At 37.9% G+C, this 16,096-nt stretch overlaps 1 protein-coding gene across 4 annotated transcripts in view; it reads left to right on the forward strand.

The window, feature by feature from the left end:
* NCKAP1 (NCK associated protein 1) overlaps positions 1-5,731 on the forward strand; it is a 71,800-nt gene extending 66,069 nt beyond the window's left edge. For all 4 annotated transcript variants that reach the window (XM_060780142.2, XM_060780150.2, XM_060780158.2 and 1 more), the window contains 4 exons: positions 1,158-1,274; positions 2,896-3,005; positions 3,461-3,550; positions 4,795-5,731. In XM_060780142.2, the coding sequence (XP_060636125.1) occupies positions 1,158-1,274; positions 2,896-3,005; positions 3,461-3,550; positions 4,795-4,911 (434 nt within the window). In that variant the 3' untranslated portion in view covers positions 4,912-5,731. The remainder of the gene's footprint in view (positions 1-1,157; positions 1,275-2,895; positions 3,006-3,460; positions 3,551-4,794) is intronic.
* Positions 5,732-16,096: the final 10,365 nt, after the last annotated feature.

Here is a 16,096-nt window from a genome sequence, read left to right on the forward strand (position 1 = left end):
ATGTGGGTTAACTGTAGCTTATTGGTAGTTAGTTGTTTACATTATGATTGCATGGATTAAGTTTGTTTATTTTGCCAACTTCCTGTAACAAAACCTTTCAGTTGAAGCAGCAGCACACTAACTAGAATGTAAAAATTAGAAGCCTTTCACCTAACATAAGACAGAATTTTACATTTGAATTTGGGTGGCTATACTACCTAGATCTTCCTCATTCCCTAATTATCAGGGATGACAGTTATGTTGTTAGAAGGAAATAGCTAGAAATGTTTTCCTGTTTAATTAGATACTCTAGTTATTTATTATTATTTACTGCATTTATACCGCACCCTTCTCACCCCAAAAGAGACTCTCAGAGCTGCTTTCAAGTAGGCAACAACTCAATGCCGCAAAAATATACATAAGAATAAAATAAAAACCAAAAAGTTAAAAATAACTCAACATTAAAACCAAGTATCAAAACCACGCAGTTCTCTAAGTGGCGCTTATATAAATTACACCAGAAGTATGAAGCCCTGATACAGAAACTGTGCCTAACAGGGACAGTAAAATTAATGGGTTATTAAATATTATGGCTGTCATATGAAGAGGCATTTCTGCAGAAAAGTTTTGAGCTGCTCTCAAGAGATTTGGCCCTCTGTTGAGGTAAAAGCAGTAACTTCTATTAAGGTAGTACAGGTATTTTGATAGAGGTGTAAAATGCTTGAACAATAGTGTTTTTAATCATTTGGATACCATAGCATTGAGCTATAGAAAGTGACATGAAAATTGCATTAATTCTATAAGTGTAGATGTACCCTATGTTTAGGTCTAATCAATAAAGTTGTTTTGGCAGCTTTTATGGGAAAGTATTGGTAATGCCACAACATGCAGCAAACGTGAAATCAGAATCACACCTTTACAGCTCCAGTCAAATACCAGTGGGCCTTGGCTTAACATTCAGTGTCTCAAAGCATTATAGTTAAATGAATTGCTGCCTCTATTTTATTAGTCTCCCCAGATTGTACAGTGAACTTAGTTGAATCCTGTCAATCATCTCAAGTTTTATTTTCATGGAACCTGACAAATCAATGTGTGTTTTGATGTTTTGACTTGAGAATTTTCCATTCTGTCTCCCACTCTATTACAAGCACTCTTCTTAAGTCTATATTTATTTTTAGAAAACATTAGTCCAGAGGAAGAATATAAAATTGCCTGCCTTCTGATGGTCTTTGTGGCCGTCTCCTTACCAACTTTGGCCAGCAATGTGATGTCTCAGTACAGTCCTGCCATTGAAGGTAATACTCAGACAAATTAAACTGGTGTGAAGGTTTGTTCTGGGGAAAATGCTATTAAATGTTCATCTAGAATATTTATTTATTTGCTTTCATTTTATGGTATTGATGTTTGGTCCATTTTGGTGTTGAATACTAAGTCAATTTTATATCTCACAATGGTTGCTTTGAAAGTCTAAATGAAAATCTCTCACCTCTGCCATTTTTGGGTTCTAGGGATCCTTTCCAAGAATGTATTCTGCCATGTCACATAAATGTCCTATTGATTAGCAAATGTTACACTTGAGTGGAGTCATTTATAAGAGGTTTGGGAAACAATGCTGAGTACTATCTGGAAGCAATATTGAAACTAGTTCTCCTTCTAGATATTTGTATTAGATGCATTCAGAATTCTTCTGTAGGTTGGTGCTAGTTTGTGTAGCATATCACCCACTCCTTTTCTAAACTTCTTAAATGCTAACAATGTTTTCCTTATACTCAATGGAATAGAGCTGCTCAAGACAAAAAACTTTGGAGCTGATAAATTAAAAAAACACATAATTCTGTCTATGGAAACAAAAAGTGTTCTAGGGTACTACCTGTTGAAAATAGAAACCTTCTACAAGCCCCTTATACTTGTTATTTGTTATGTATATAATTCAGATTGCTTACTATATTGTATGTATATTTTGATGCGCAGTTTTCCCCCAAACTCTATGGTGTTTGAGATTGGGGATTGACTACAGACCATGTGACCAGATCTGGGACAATTCAGGCTGAGACTCCATTTTTAGAAGTTTGTTTGCATCAGAAGCAGTACAGTACAGTTTAAAAGTCAGTAGTGTTGGTACGCTGCAGTGTGTAGTCAGTCTGGTTTGAGCCAATGTTCAGTAATGTAGTTGACTGAAGAGAGTATTAGTCTGTATGTAACAAAGAAGAGACTGAAACAGGAATTCTTTAGAGAACTTACTATTTAAATCCTCAACCAATAAGAAATGTGCCTGTATGCTAAATGCGTGAAGTTTGTAAGTAAATCAGCTATGTTACTTTTAATGAAGACCTTATTTTTGGTCTCTTGAGAGCATGATTTAAAAGCAATATATTTTATGGGAGAGTAGATATTTTGGGGCAACTGAAATAAAAACTTCTGAAAATCTGCTATATATTTTGTGCATTGGTATATCTTTGTTCCTACAAGTTCAGGGAGATAATCAGGTATATCAGTCTTAACAACTGATAAGCCTAATTTGCCTTGCATGAATACTAGTGGATATTTATCACTAAGGAGGAGACTGACTCAAATGGGTAGTTAACTCTTCTCAGGAATATCATACTTTACAAAAGGTAATGATTATTTCAAATAATGTGAATGCCAATTAATCTCCAAAAGGGTCACACTTCCAAAAGTATATGGAGATTCCTGGTTTTCCAAAAGGTTATGATCTCTAAAAGGTCATGCTTTCCCAAAACTATATGCTTAAGTCATTCCATACAGCTTCATAAACAGAATATCAAAACTCCTATAGCATATTTGAAAATTAAACCTTAGCTACGTATTATCCTGTGCTATACAAATGATAACTCAGCAAAAATGTTTCAAGTGTGAAGGAAGCGAAAGTAATAACACAAATGCGTTTTTGTTTAGGTCACTGCAACAATATCCACTGCTTGGCCAAAGCAATCAACCAGATTGCTGCAGCGTTATTTACCATTCACAAGGGAAGCATTGAAGACCGTCTCAAAGAATTTTTGGCTGTATGTACAAGTTTTACGTCGGATTAACATTCTCCAGAAGTCATTTAGTGAGGCTTTCAGCTGTGCTGTGATTCATATGCACAGCTTTCGTTTTTGTTTTCAAGCCAGATAACGTCACTGTGGTTTTCTTTCTTTCGTAATGACTTCAACTGTGATTTTAAAGGATTTGAGTAATATCGTAAGCACACCTGAATTTCAGTTTCAGGTTTTTTGCTGCCTGTTTTGCAGTGTGGCCCAATTTAGGGATTCCCTTATTCAGATGAAGCATTCTGAAATTCATCTGTCCCATACACTTTATTATCACAGCATTCCATAAATGACATTTTATATTATTTCATAGATGACATTTTATATCAAATTTGCATGTATCATGAAATGAGAATGAAGTTCAAAATGATAGCTTTAAAGTAGTAACAAACATACTTACTTGTTGTTTGTCCTTGTGTCTTGTCTAGCTCGCATCCTCCAGTCTACTGAAAATTGGCCAGGAGACAGACAAAACCACTACAAGGAACAGAGAATCTGTTTACCTACTCCTAGACATGGTAAGAGCTTGCCTCAATTATTGTTTCTAAAAGCTTTTTCATAGGTGAAGAATACCTGGGGTATTCTGTCAAGAGTATACAAGTTGTAGCATGGCCAGACAGATCAGAGAAATTACATAGCCCAACAACAACAAAAAAGTTTTCTTGGTGTCTTGGTTTTGAGGCCTTTTCCTGGGTTATTTGGGGCACTGATTCAGAAAATTGCATTGAATAGACCGCATCAGCTCTAGGTTCTTAGATATGGTTATCATGATTCTTTATGAGCAAGTAGATGCTGACTGGTGTGTGTCATATGTTTTGTACCTCAAAAACTAGAGCTGGTAGGGGGAAACCGGTGCCAATTTTGGTGCCAGCAGGTCAAATATACCCAGAAACAGAGCTAACATTTCAGGCACCAAAAACATGTGTTGGCCAGTGTTATGTATCTGTGGGATCTTCCTTAAAGCAGGGAGTTGGAAGGTGCATTTCAAAGAGTTGACAGTATTTAATGTTCCTTTGTGTGTGTGTGTGTGTATTTATGGAGCTGCATCTTACCTAAATAACAATAAGATGGCAGCCTGAGAAAATACAGAATTGCTACAGATGCTTGCTTTTGAGGTAATAATAGGCAAAGGTGGAATAGATAGACCCACCTGTAAAATGGGGTGAGCATTGGCGAGAGCAAGGAAATAAATGTGTTCTGTTGGCATACATAGCACTACATTACATGCATTAAATTACAAGAATGGGAATCATAATGCGTGAGTAAATCTTCTGCTTTCTTTTATTAAGTAGTTGTCCTATTCTGCTGTCTGTTATTTTCTAACGCTTGCTGCAATAGACAGTTATTGTTGGAATATATTTTAATCAGCAGCTTTTGCTGCATTTTATTGAGTATTTTCAAACTAAGAACGGGGTTTATATTGTTTATATATGTTGTTTTATGTAAATTGACACTATCACATGTATTTTGCTGTATTTGTGTATCTATTGCATGCTTTTGTAAGCCGCCCTGAGTCCCTTTTGGGAGATGGTGGCGGGATATAAATGAAGATTACTATTATTACTATTATTATTATTATACTTTTATATTTTATAATAAAAAACATGCCTTGGGAAGAATATGGTGCCATGATTTTATCTCCTCTTGGTGCTGCTTTCTCTTGGGAAATGAGTGTGCAATAGAAAGATAAAATTAATTTAATTGACAGTTGTGAGTTCCCTTCTGTGGCTGGGTTCTGATTTGATCTCTTCTGCCGCCTTAGATTGTGCAGGAGTCTCCATTCCTGACCATGGACCTTCTGGAGTCTTGCTTCCCTTACGTCTTGCTACGAAACGCCTACCATGCTGTGTACAAACAAAGTGTCACTTCCTCTGCCTGAATATCTACTTAGCTGGAAATAAATTAAGCACGCATCTATGTTGCCTCAGTTTTACTTGTAAACTGTGGAGCTGTTTTACTTTATGGCCTGGCAAAAGAGTTTTGTGGATTATAAACTTTTTCCAATGCAGTTGTATTTCTGACCAGTGGTTTCTTAATATGGTTGTACTACTACTATAAGCTTGGCTGACTTTTTGGTTGCACATTTGCTGAAAATTTTTTCCTTTTTATTTTAGAATCTTGATTATGTTTTAAAAAGAAAAGAGAAACACTACAACTATTTTTTCATATCCAATCATGCAGGTATCATAATGGCTTGTTTATCTACATGGAGAACTCTATTTAGTGATTATTTTAGTGTTCCTAGTTCTCATCTGTGTGTAAATTATTTCATATAGGGAGAGTTACAATCTGTACCTATCGTTCTTATCGGGAAACAAACTTGGATGTGCATTTCTGTGAACTACAGCATTTTTACTTTCTTTTTCGAATACTTGCCAATATTAATGACTCTGAAGCTAACTATGATTAAAAATGAAACAGGGCTGCTTGTCTTTCAACAATCTTCTCCATACAGTCTTGAATAGCAGCGAGTGGATTTGTTTGTATAAAACCTACATAGTGAAATTTTTTAAAGACTAATTTCCATGGTGCCCCATTGGCATTAACACTACATTCTACCCCTGCTGTATAATAAAACATTCTTATCCATTATTCAAATGTTGATAAAATGTTAGCCCTTTAGCCACTTTTTATATGTTTTAAATTTTTGAAATTCAAGTGTACCTTCCATTACATATAATAAACACTACACTGTATTACTTGCTGGTGACTTCTCTATTTGTGTTAACGATTGAATACTTAATATTGCAGCATGAGGGCACTTGTTTAGACCAGGAGTGGGGAAAATGTGTTCTCCAAAGGCTGGTTTCAAAGGCTGGGGGGGGGGGGGGGGGCGGGTTATAGTATGCCCCCATTTCATTTCTTTTCCTTATGATGTTTCTCTGCATTCATTCGACCATGTTTTCACCTTTACTCTTGGCATCCTACCCCCTCCAAATGGAGATGTAAAATGGCATTCAGCTTTTGGTTTCATTCCTAATAAGAGAAAGGCACTCTTTTTGAATGAATGAATAAATGGTTTATTGTACTAGCCATGGGCCATGTCATCAAATAATATACAACTTTTTTAAAAGTACAGTATACACTTTTCAATATAAACATTAAAACTAGCTCTTTCAAAGTACAGTAGCAGTGACAATCGTCGTAGGCATAACAATAATAAAATCTGATTTGTAGTATCTTAAACTGTTTCCATTTCCATTTCTAAGCGTCCGCTGTGGACTTTACAAATTTAGCTCAGATTTTTTGGGCTGCAACTGCAAATGTGGCAACCTTTATATGTTATATGTATTTTTTTGGAATAATCTGCTAACAGGTCACAGATAACTGCTGGCTCTTACCATGCTCCCCTTTCTTCCAGAAGGGCTCCTAGGAGATTGTTTCTGGAGTCATTATACATAGGGCAATATAACACATAGTGCACTGAATCTTCTCTTTCCCCCAAACCACAAATATAAAGTCTTTGAGAATGCAGAATCTCTCCATATCTCCCTTCTAGCCACCCTGATGGCATTGTCTGGAAGCGCAGGGCTGTAAATGCTTTCCTGAGGACTATAGACATTAAGTCTTGGAAGATATTGTTGGCTATATTGGTCACTCTTTATTAGGGGATACCAAGTAGTGAAACCCTGCTGTTTCCTAGCCCGCAAGTTGTCAGATGCATCCATTTCAAAGATTTTATCTCTAATTGCCTTCTTGTCTAACTGCAATAGGGTTATTGTTGACCCGTCAAAATACTGATGTCACAGTTAGAGAAAGGCACTCTTTTAAATCATAATCCCATGTTGCCTTCTCTTTACTTCACAGTTTTATATCATGATTATTTAGCTCTCTTCTACTAATATCTGCTGTGTTAACATGTGAGTCAATTTTCGTCAGTCACATTGAGTTATGAGATCAAGTTGCTTCAGTCTGAAACCTGACACAAATAGATCATTACTACAGTAGCATCTTTAATGTATATTTAATTTTTCGCAAAGTATTTCTTATACAGGGCCACCTTGTAAACTACTTCGGTTTGTTAAGAAGCAGAAGATAAGGTCTGGTTCATGACTAGATTACTAAATGTGCTTGTCTAACTTCAGATTGTTAGAATTCCTATGGTATTTGTTTAACCATCTAAATATTTGTCTTGCATAATGACTGTGACCACCATCCCACAGTGTCAGGTGTACTTAAGATTATTTGAATTTTCAGTGAACTCCAACACATCTAGCTGTTGGCTTGTGGCCTTTGTTTTCCTCATTTAGGTAAAGCAAAGTTTGTTTATTTGGTCACATACTTTGCAGTGGATTTTCTACAGTAGGAACAGTAATCATTCGTCATTTAAGCCACTCCTGCCATTAACCCACCACTGTAGTAACAATGCAGCATTGTGTCTTGGAGGCTTATGCAAGTGGGTGCAAAAATGGAAGCCTGGTTTTTATTGTGTCTTTATTTTCTAGCATAATTGAGGTAGCTTAGATCTGCCTGTATCTGGCCCTCTAAACCTTTCATTGCTTGTGGTCAAATTGGTTCAAAATACATGAAGCTATATTTACATTTACTAGAAGTAGAGAGACACTGTAAAAAAAGAGGATTCAAAACTAACAATGAAACAAGCAATAACAGAATAAATTCATAAACAGTGGCAATTTAGAGAAATCTCAGACTATTTTACCAATGTTATGTTGCAAGAAAGAGGTTAGTGACATCACTGGAGTGAAAATTAACATCTGCAAAACATATTGCATCTTTTCTGTAATGGGTAATTGCCTACTTAGGCCAAAACATGGTAAAATAGGACATATTCCATATCTCATTTAAAATGTTGTATTACTCCCAGAACTCTGCCTGGTCAAAATAATCTACTCATTTTCTGCAATGTCATAGTTTGAAATTAATAGTGAAGTGGCAGGATATGAGAAGAGAATTTGGAACAGCTCATGAAACATTGGCTGTAGTAATGAAATATTCCTTGTACTTCCAAGCAAAGTGGACTGTTCACTTTGCATAGATAGTGATTTTTCAGGAGACGTGTAAGCTGCTTATTTCAGCCACTACTTTGATTGCCATTGTGTTTGGATTTTGCTTGTTGGCAAAGTTTATGGGTTTTGTAAACTACCTTGTGTATAGAGGCAAAAAGTAATATTTTTTCAGAAAAGAGTAAAACGAGATACTCCTGGCTCACTATATGCATTATCTTTTCAAATATACAAGCAGTGCAATATTTACATTTAATTGCTGGAAAAGCATCCTTTGGTGCATCTGATATGCTCAGAAATCGTTTCACTATAGTTCCAAACATTTCAGGTGTTTGAGTAGCCCATAAAGCCATTATGTGCATACTTTAGCCATCTTACTCTGAGAAGATGGTAGTTTTCATCACTTCCATCAAGAATTTGGTTGACACATTCCCTGATATTTGAAAAAAATAAACATCTTTGGTGGAGCTTGAGGCCAATTTCAGGTTCTGGACCATTTGTGCCTGCTCAACCTTTTGGCAGATTGTGTTCAGTAACAGTTCATAATCACCCAAATAGCAAGAGACAGCTTGTGTTGGACCAGGATAGATAAAATCCTGCAAGTTTAGAAAATTTTCACAGTTAACATCTTATCTGAAAGGAATGGCAGATTTTGCTTATGATGGCTACTGTGTTGATTAAAGACACACATCTGCCCTGTGACAATTGTGAATTTGTTGATAAAATTTAGCTTTTCAGGTGACAGCAAGTAGTAACCTCTTGCTTTCATTGGACATGGCAATCCTTTTGTGACTTTGCTTAGGTTTTAAAACAAAGAAATGTGTGCATTTCATGGAAGGGTTTACTTCCAAAAGAAGTGGGGGAAGTTGATGCTTTGATATTCCTTTGGGAAGGGGGAGAAGCCAAAATGAGAAGCAGGCAAACCCACAAAAGGTAAAGAAACAATAAAAAACAAAACCTGAGGAACTATGATGCATAGCTCTGAAAAAAAAATCACGCGCCTATATATGTAATAACTCAAGTATAATTAATTGACAGCTGAATCACATGATTCTTCTGCCTTTCTTGTATCGTAATATTTAATTGTATAGACTGACTTTATAATGAGTGAACAGAAAAAAATATTTCTATGAGGCAGATGCTTTTAGTTCTGGGTTTGTTTTTGTGATGTGTATTTGGCTCTACTGCTTAAAAAAAGTAGAGTTTCCTAATTTAGCTAAGTAAATTGTGGTTTTATTTTTTAAAAAAAAAACTTATATACACAGATGAGTACTGTGAAAAACTGCAATGAAAAACATTCACTAGAAAAATAAAAAAAGTCTTATAAAAAGAGCTCCAGGGAAATACTTGAAGATAATTGAGACTAAAATAAATGACCTAATTTAAAATGCATTTGTAGAATAGACTGTTGCAGGCTGTGTCACCGCCCCCCTCGCCCCACCACTTCAATATCAGTCAAGCAAGAGTTGGGATTTTTCTCCAGCTTATTTGTACATGGGATTAATTTGAGGAATAGTTCACTTCTCTATACATCGATAAATACATTTTGCACATAGATAAATGTAAACTTCATGGATTTTTTCTTTGATGCCTGAACACAAAACATGGATGCTTACTGTAGTAGTAATCATATGATTTTTTTAAATCGTGTCAGGAGCGACTTGAGAAATTACAAGTTGCTTCTGGTATGAGAGAATTGGCCGTCTGCAAGGACGCTGCCCAGGGAACGCCTGGATGATTTGATGTTTTTATCATCCTTGTGGGAGGCTTCTCTCATGTCCCCATCATACAAAATGAAAAAGCACCAGAAAAGGGAAAGTGTAAAAAAGATAATTAACAATTAACATAATAGAAAAAATAGAGCTTTAAATCAGTTTCTACTGTCTAAATCATTGCTTCTTAAACTGTGGGTCCCAGCCGTAAATGGGGTCCACTTAGTTCAACATTGGAGCCCCCAGTGGCGCAATGGGGTAAAACTTTGTGCCGGTAGGCCTGAAAACTACTCTTCCAGGTTCGAATCCAGGGAGAGTATGGATGAGCTCCCTCTGTCAGCTCCGGCTCCCCATGTGGGGACATGAGAAAAGCTTCCAACAAGGATGGTAAAACATCAAAACATCTGGGCATCCCCTGGGCAACATCCTTGCAGACAGCCAATTCTCTCACACCAGAAGTGACTTTCATTCTCAAGTTGCTACTGACATGAAAAAAAAGTTCAGTATTAATGTCCTGGAAAAATGGGCAACAATTAAAAAAATTCTGAACATCAGCTAGTGACAGTTTTAGACATTGACATGAATCTGTTGTGCAGTGTTTACAGTGAATTCTGCAGAAGATGATTCAGCTTTGCTTCATAAAAAGCAAAATCAGCCTGTTTAGTATGCCTTGCAAATGCAGATTTATTATCAGTAAATATTTGATATTTATACCTATTGTATATATCTATATACCAGAGGTCACGTAAAATTTCTCAGGGCTAAAGGAGTTGTGAGTGGAAAAGTTTAAGAAGCCCTGGTCTAAATGATGCTCTTATTAATTGTGGAGCTTTTCAGATTACATCCTCATCTACATACTTCAAAGGGATACTAATTTTAAAACAGTCTGGTTTGACCTTAAACTAAAAGTTACATTCGATGTGTCATGTTTTCCGTCATTACAACAATTAATGGGAAGAATCTGGGATTTGTTAAAGGTTTCTAGTTGTTGAAAAAAATATTTCCATTCATCAACAAATGGTCTTCCAGCTGCAGTTGGTAACAATGGGCGCATGTAAAGTCTTTCTGCATTTTCGCTTGCCAAAGGCAGGAAACAGCAGGGAATGAGAGTTTCTTTAGACCAGTGGTTCTCAACCTGTGGGTCCCCAGATGTTTTTGGCCTTCAACTCCCAGAAATCCTAACAGCTAGTTAACTGGGTGGGATTTCTGGGAGTTGTAGGCCAAAACTCCTGGGGACCCACAGGTTGAGAACTACTGCTTTAGATGTTTATATCCAATCAAACTGGCAGCATTGCTTTAGTGCATGGAGGATACTGTAAACCAACAGGCATAGATCAGAAGTGGCATTACTGATTGATCTGCAGAATTCAAAGCAATCTTAACAGATTAGAGAGATGGGCCATGGCTCAAAACTAACAAAATGAAGTTCAACATGGACAAATGAAAGAAACTGTGCCCTATGCGGAGTGGCTTAAAGAACTGAGCATGATTTGCCTGCAGAAAAGAAGACTCAGAGTCATACAGAGGTGAGAGCAAGCTTGTTTTTTTGCTGCGCTGGAGACTAGGACGTGGAACAAAGGCTTCAAACTACAAGAAAGGCGATTCCACGTTAACATTAAGAACTTCCTAATGGCGAGAGCTGTTCAGCAGTGGAACTTTCTGCCCCAGAGTGTGATGGAGGCCCCTTCTTTGGAGGCTTTTAAATAGGCTGGATGGCCATCTGTAGGGGGTGCTTTGAATGTGGTTTTCCTGCTTCTTGGCAGGGGGTTGGACTGGGTGGCCCACGAGGCCTCTTCCAACTCTATGATTCTGTTATTCTAATTGGAGCAGTAAATATGGTATCTATATAAATAAAAATGTAATGTTCGTTTGTGGGATTAACAGAACTCAAAAACTACTGGACGAATTGACACTAAATTTAGACACAAGACACCTAACAACCCAATGTATGTCCTTCACTCAAAAAAAATGCTTTTGTCATTTGGGAGTTGTTGCTGGGATTTATAGTTCACCTACAATCAAAGAGCATTCTGAACCCCACCAATGATGGAATTGAACCAAACTTGGCACACAGTTCTCCTATGACCAACAGAAAATACTGGAAGGGTTTGGTGGGCAGTGTCTTTTGGTTTTGGAGTTGTAGTTCACCTACATCCAGAGATCACTGTGCACTCAAACAAATTGAATAACAGTGAACCCTACTCAACTGGACCGACCCACAGGGTCACACTGGAGGATCTAAAACATTCTTAAGAGAGGTGCTCTCTAGGAATTTCCTAGGTCTTCCAGCACAACTTTGTGATAACATCTGCCAGAAGCATATCACTTGAACCAAGAAAATTCCTGGGAATGGCATATATTGTTGAATGCAGGTAGGTGAAACCCTAATTACTGGTCCCACGAGTATGGGCGTTGTACTGTGTAATGTAATTAGCTACACTAACTTTAGGCTGGTAATTGAGACTGAATCAGGAATTAAGTATGAGGGCAAGTGGCCAATGCTATATAAATCCAGGGTTTCAAATGGCTCTCAGCTTTTTACAGTTGGTTCTCTTCCCAACCACAGTTCCTATTTCTGCTGACCCTCATTAAAATCACTTTTCAAGACCCAAAAGCCCAAGGCTTTCCCAGAGAGACTTGTCAATCTTTCTCCCTTTAACAGACAGCTGTGGTCGCCTAAAACTAAACCTGGAACGTAGCATTAGAAGCCTCTCCTCCATTCTTAGAGCAGGTGCACAAGTTCTTCCCTAATGGAGGAAAGAATTTGGTCTTGTTTTCCTCAACTTCAGTACTGACACTGCACCTGGAGGTGTCAAGAAAACATTCCCAGGGTTTAAGGTTTCAAACTCTACAAATGTTTGTTCCAACTAAGAAAAATAAAATAGGGACAAAATTTATGTTACCAATAATACTATGAAAATATTTAAGAGTAATCAGATATGTGTATCATATTTCTTCCATTTCCAGACGCCACAGATTGTAAAGACTTCTTTAACCATTCTGTTATGTATATATGTGTTAATATACTGATATGTGAGCATCTGTATACACATTTTTTTTTAAAAAAGATAATTTAAAATTCAACTGAAACTGAGCTCACTTTCTGGTAGGTACGATCACATGACCTGCTGGCTGTTGTCCCTTTCCACCCTCCAATACGGGCTACTTCTAACTCCAATGCAAAGTCACCTGTTGGGAATGGCCATGGGTGGAAATAACCTGTAATTCATGAGGGTGTGTGGCCAGAAAGTGTGATAGAAGGCACTTCATGGTTTCTGTGAATGCACACCTATGGGTTAATTGGCCCTGCACAGTGTAATTCAGAACCTTCTAGAGTTCTAAAGGAGTTGGTGCTCATCTCCATTTCTAAGCCGAAGAGCCGGCATTGTCCGTAGACACCTCCAAGATCATGTGGCCGGCATGACTGCATGGAGTGCCGTTACTTTCCCGCCGGAGCGGTACCTACTGATCTACTCACATTTCCATGTTTTTGAATTGCTAGGTTGGCAGAAGCTGGGGCTGACGGCAAGAGCTCACGCTGTTCTTGGGATTCAATCCTGCGACCTTTCAGTCTGTAAGTTCAGAAGCTCAGTGCTTTAACCCACTGTGCCACCGGGGGCTCCCTTAGGCAAATAGTGGAGTACAAAGCATCTTGGAGGGTCTTGAGTTTGGAAATGCTACTCAGAAGGATGCCAGTAGAAATCTGAGAAAGATCGTGTCAGATAGGCAATATTTAGAACCTTTAGATGTGATTCAATCTTCATATTGATGGAAAGGAAGAGCAAAGAGGCATTTTCAAAAACATGATTCATATAGCAGGAATCAGTGTGTCATTTCGCTTCCATTTGAACTCTGTATCAGCTTTGTTGAGCCACTCTAGAAAAAGGGTTTTGCTGGAGTGGCAAGGATAGATCATTATGTGGTTGAAGTTGAATTCGTCATTCTTCTAGACTAAGCTAGAGATAATTAAGGTGAGCTGAAGTTTGTTTAGAAACTGCCAAGGTGTTAGCCAGAGTACAAATTGACACTGTCCCTTTGCTGTGTTGACTCTGCACTACTAGTAGAAAGCACTTACTGTGGAACTAATGTAAACAGATGAGTTAAGTATACGCTAGGAGTTGATATGCATGGTGAAAAGAGCCATTTAACCACAATTTAGAGGCCAGCATGATTATTTTAAAAAGGCTGAAGGGATTCAGCTGCTAGAGATGACTTCCAGAGTAAAATATAGCAATATGGTAAGATCATCTCTCTATTTATTACCTATCTATCCATTTACCTATCTAGTAGAGAACTATGGCCCTCCAGATTGTGCTGTCTATGCTTTCTGGGGCTGATGGAAGAGAAAGTTCAGCAACACATAGAAGTGGGTTGTTGTAGGTTTTTCCGGGCTATATGGCCATGTTCTGGAGGGTTTCCGGGCCATATAGCCCGGAAAAAACTACAACAACCCAGTGATTCCAGCCATGAAAGCCTTTGACAATACATTGAACACATAGAAGGCTACAGGTCTCGGCCCAACTACTTTTCCCAACCTATGGAATTAATGTAATTTATCTTTGACTTACCATTCGGCAATTAATTAAATGGCTCTCCTTTAGATACAATGAAAAATAGGATTTGGGTTGTATTTCCATTCCCCAGCATTCTATCTATTATGCCGAAACCAAGAATCCATAATGGAAATGAAGCTTTGCTTTTTAATTTCTGGGTTCACTTTTAGCATCCACGCCAATAGTGCCCCCAAGCATGTTTCTTTGCTTTCTCCCACCAGAAGGAATGCCAACTATATGCTTATGTGGCAGAAAATTAAGTCTTGCAGCTGGAGATCAGCTTATGAGAACAAAGCCCACCTCTGTAATATTGATACCAGCATAGGGAGGAGGGAGCAGGCTTGTTTTCTGCTGCCCTGGAGACTAGGATGCGGAACAATGGCTTCAAACTACAGGAAAGGAGATTCCACCTGAACATTAGGAAGAACTTCCTGGCTGTGAGAGGAGTTCAGCAGTGGAACTATCTGCCCTGGAATGTGGTGGAGGCTCCTTCTTTGGAAGCTTTTAAGTAGAGGCTGGATGGCTATCTGTCAGGGGTGCTTTGAATGTAATTTTCCTGCTCCTTGGCAGGGGGTTGGACTGGATGGCACACAAGGTCTCTTTCAACTCTGTGATTCTATGATTCTAATTTTGCAATGTATGAAACAAAAATCTTCCTGCAAGCTTTAAAACAGGCCTGCGACAACCTATCGCTCTTCAGGCATTTGGGACTCTAATCGGAAACCCTAGCCGATTTATTCAATTTTTAGGAATTCTGGGAACTGAAGTCCAAAGCACCTGGAGGGCCACAAGTTGTGCAAGCCAGCTTTAAAACTGAATTTGTTTGTGTCTTACATGTGCTTATATAATGTTTATGTTTTGCACATTTTTAAAGATAAACCATTGTGTAGAAGATGGTATAAAAGTAGCATTCGAAATAAATGCTTCTGGAACAGGACAATTGATCTTTCGCCCCAATACTATTTTAATGTAAACTCCCTTCAAGATTTTGAACACAGCCTTTCTTTTGGTCAATTAAAGCGGGTTTTTCCCCATCTGGACTTGCCAGTGATTGAACCTGGCTATAAAGAATCTGGAACTTACTGCATGCCTTTCCACAAATTTATATCCCTCTCCTTCCTTACACAAATAAAAATTCAATTTTATTAGATCCTTATTGTGTGGGTGTATGTGTATGTTTGATTGATTTGGATTGATTACTTTCTATTTATTTGAATATCTTGTTTTGTTGTTTTAAGCTAAAGGTTTTCCCTTGATATTAAGTCTAGTCGTGTCCAACTCTGGGGAGTGGTGCTCATCTCCATTTATAAGTTGAAGAGCCTGCATTATCTATAGACGCCTCCAAGGTCATGTGGCTGGCATGACTGCATGGACGCCATTATCTTCCCGCCGGAGTGGTGCCTTTTGATCTACACACGTTTTCGAACTGCTAGGTTGGTAGAAGCTGGGGCTATCTGTGGGAGCTCACCCTTTTCAGTCAGCAAGTTTAGCAGCTCAGTGGTTTAACCTGCTGTGCCACCTGGGGGCTCCATTATTATTATTATTATTATTATTATTATTATTATTATTATTGTGTGTGTGTGTGTGTGTGTGTGTGTGTGTGTATATATATGCATTGAGTATTTTTTACCCTGATTAATGTATAAATGTGTTTAGAGGTAGCCTATTGTTACAGTAATACTAGAATCAAGGAATCTTCACTTTTAAGTAGAGGCTGGATGGCCATCTGTCATGGGTGCTTTGAATGCGATTTTCCTGCTTCTTGGCAGGTGGTTGGACTGGATGGCCCATGAGGTCTCTTCCAACTCTATGATTTTATGATTCACACACACACA

Source organism: Anolis sagrei, chromosome 1 (assembly GCF_037176765.1).
Source record: "Anolis sagrei isolate rAnoSag1 chromosome 1, rAnoSag1.mat, whole genome shotgun sequence".
Classification (NCBI taxonomy): domain Eukaryota; kingdom Metazoa; phylum Chordata; class Lepidosauria; order Squamata; family Dactyloidae; genus Anolis; species Anolis sagrei.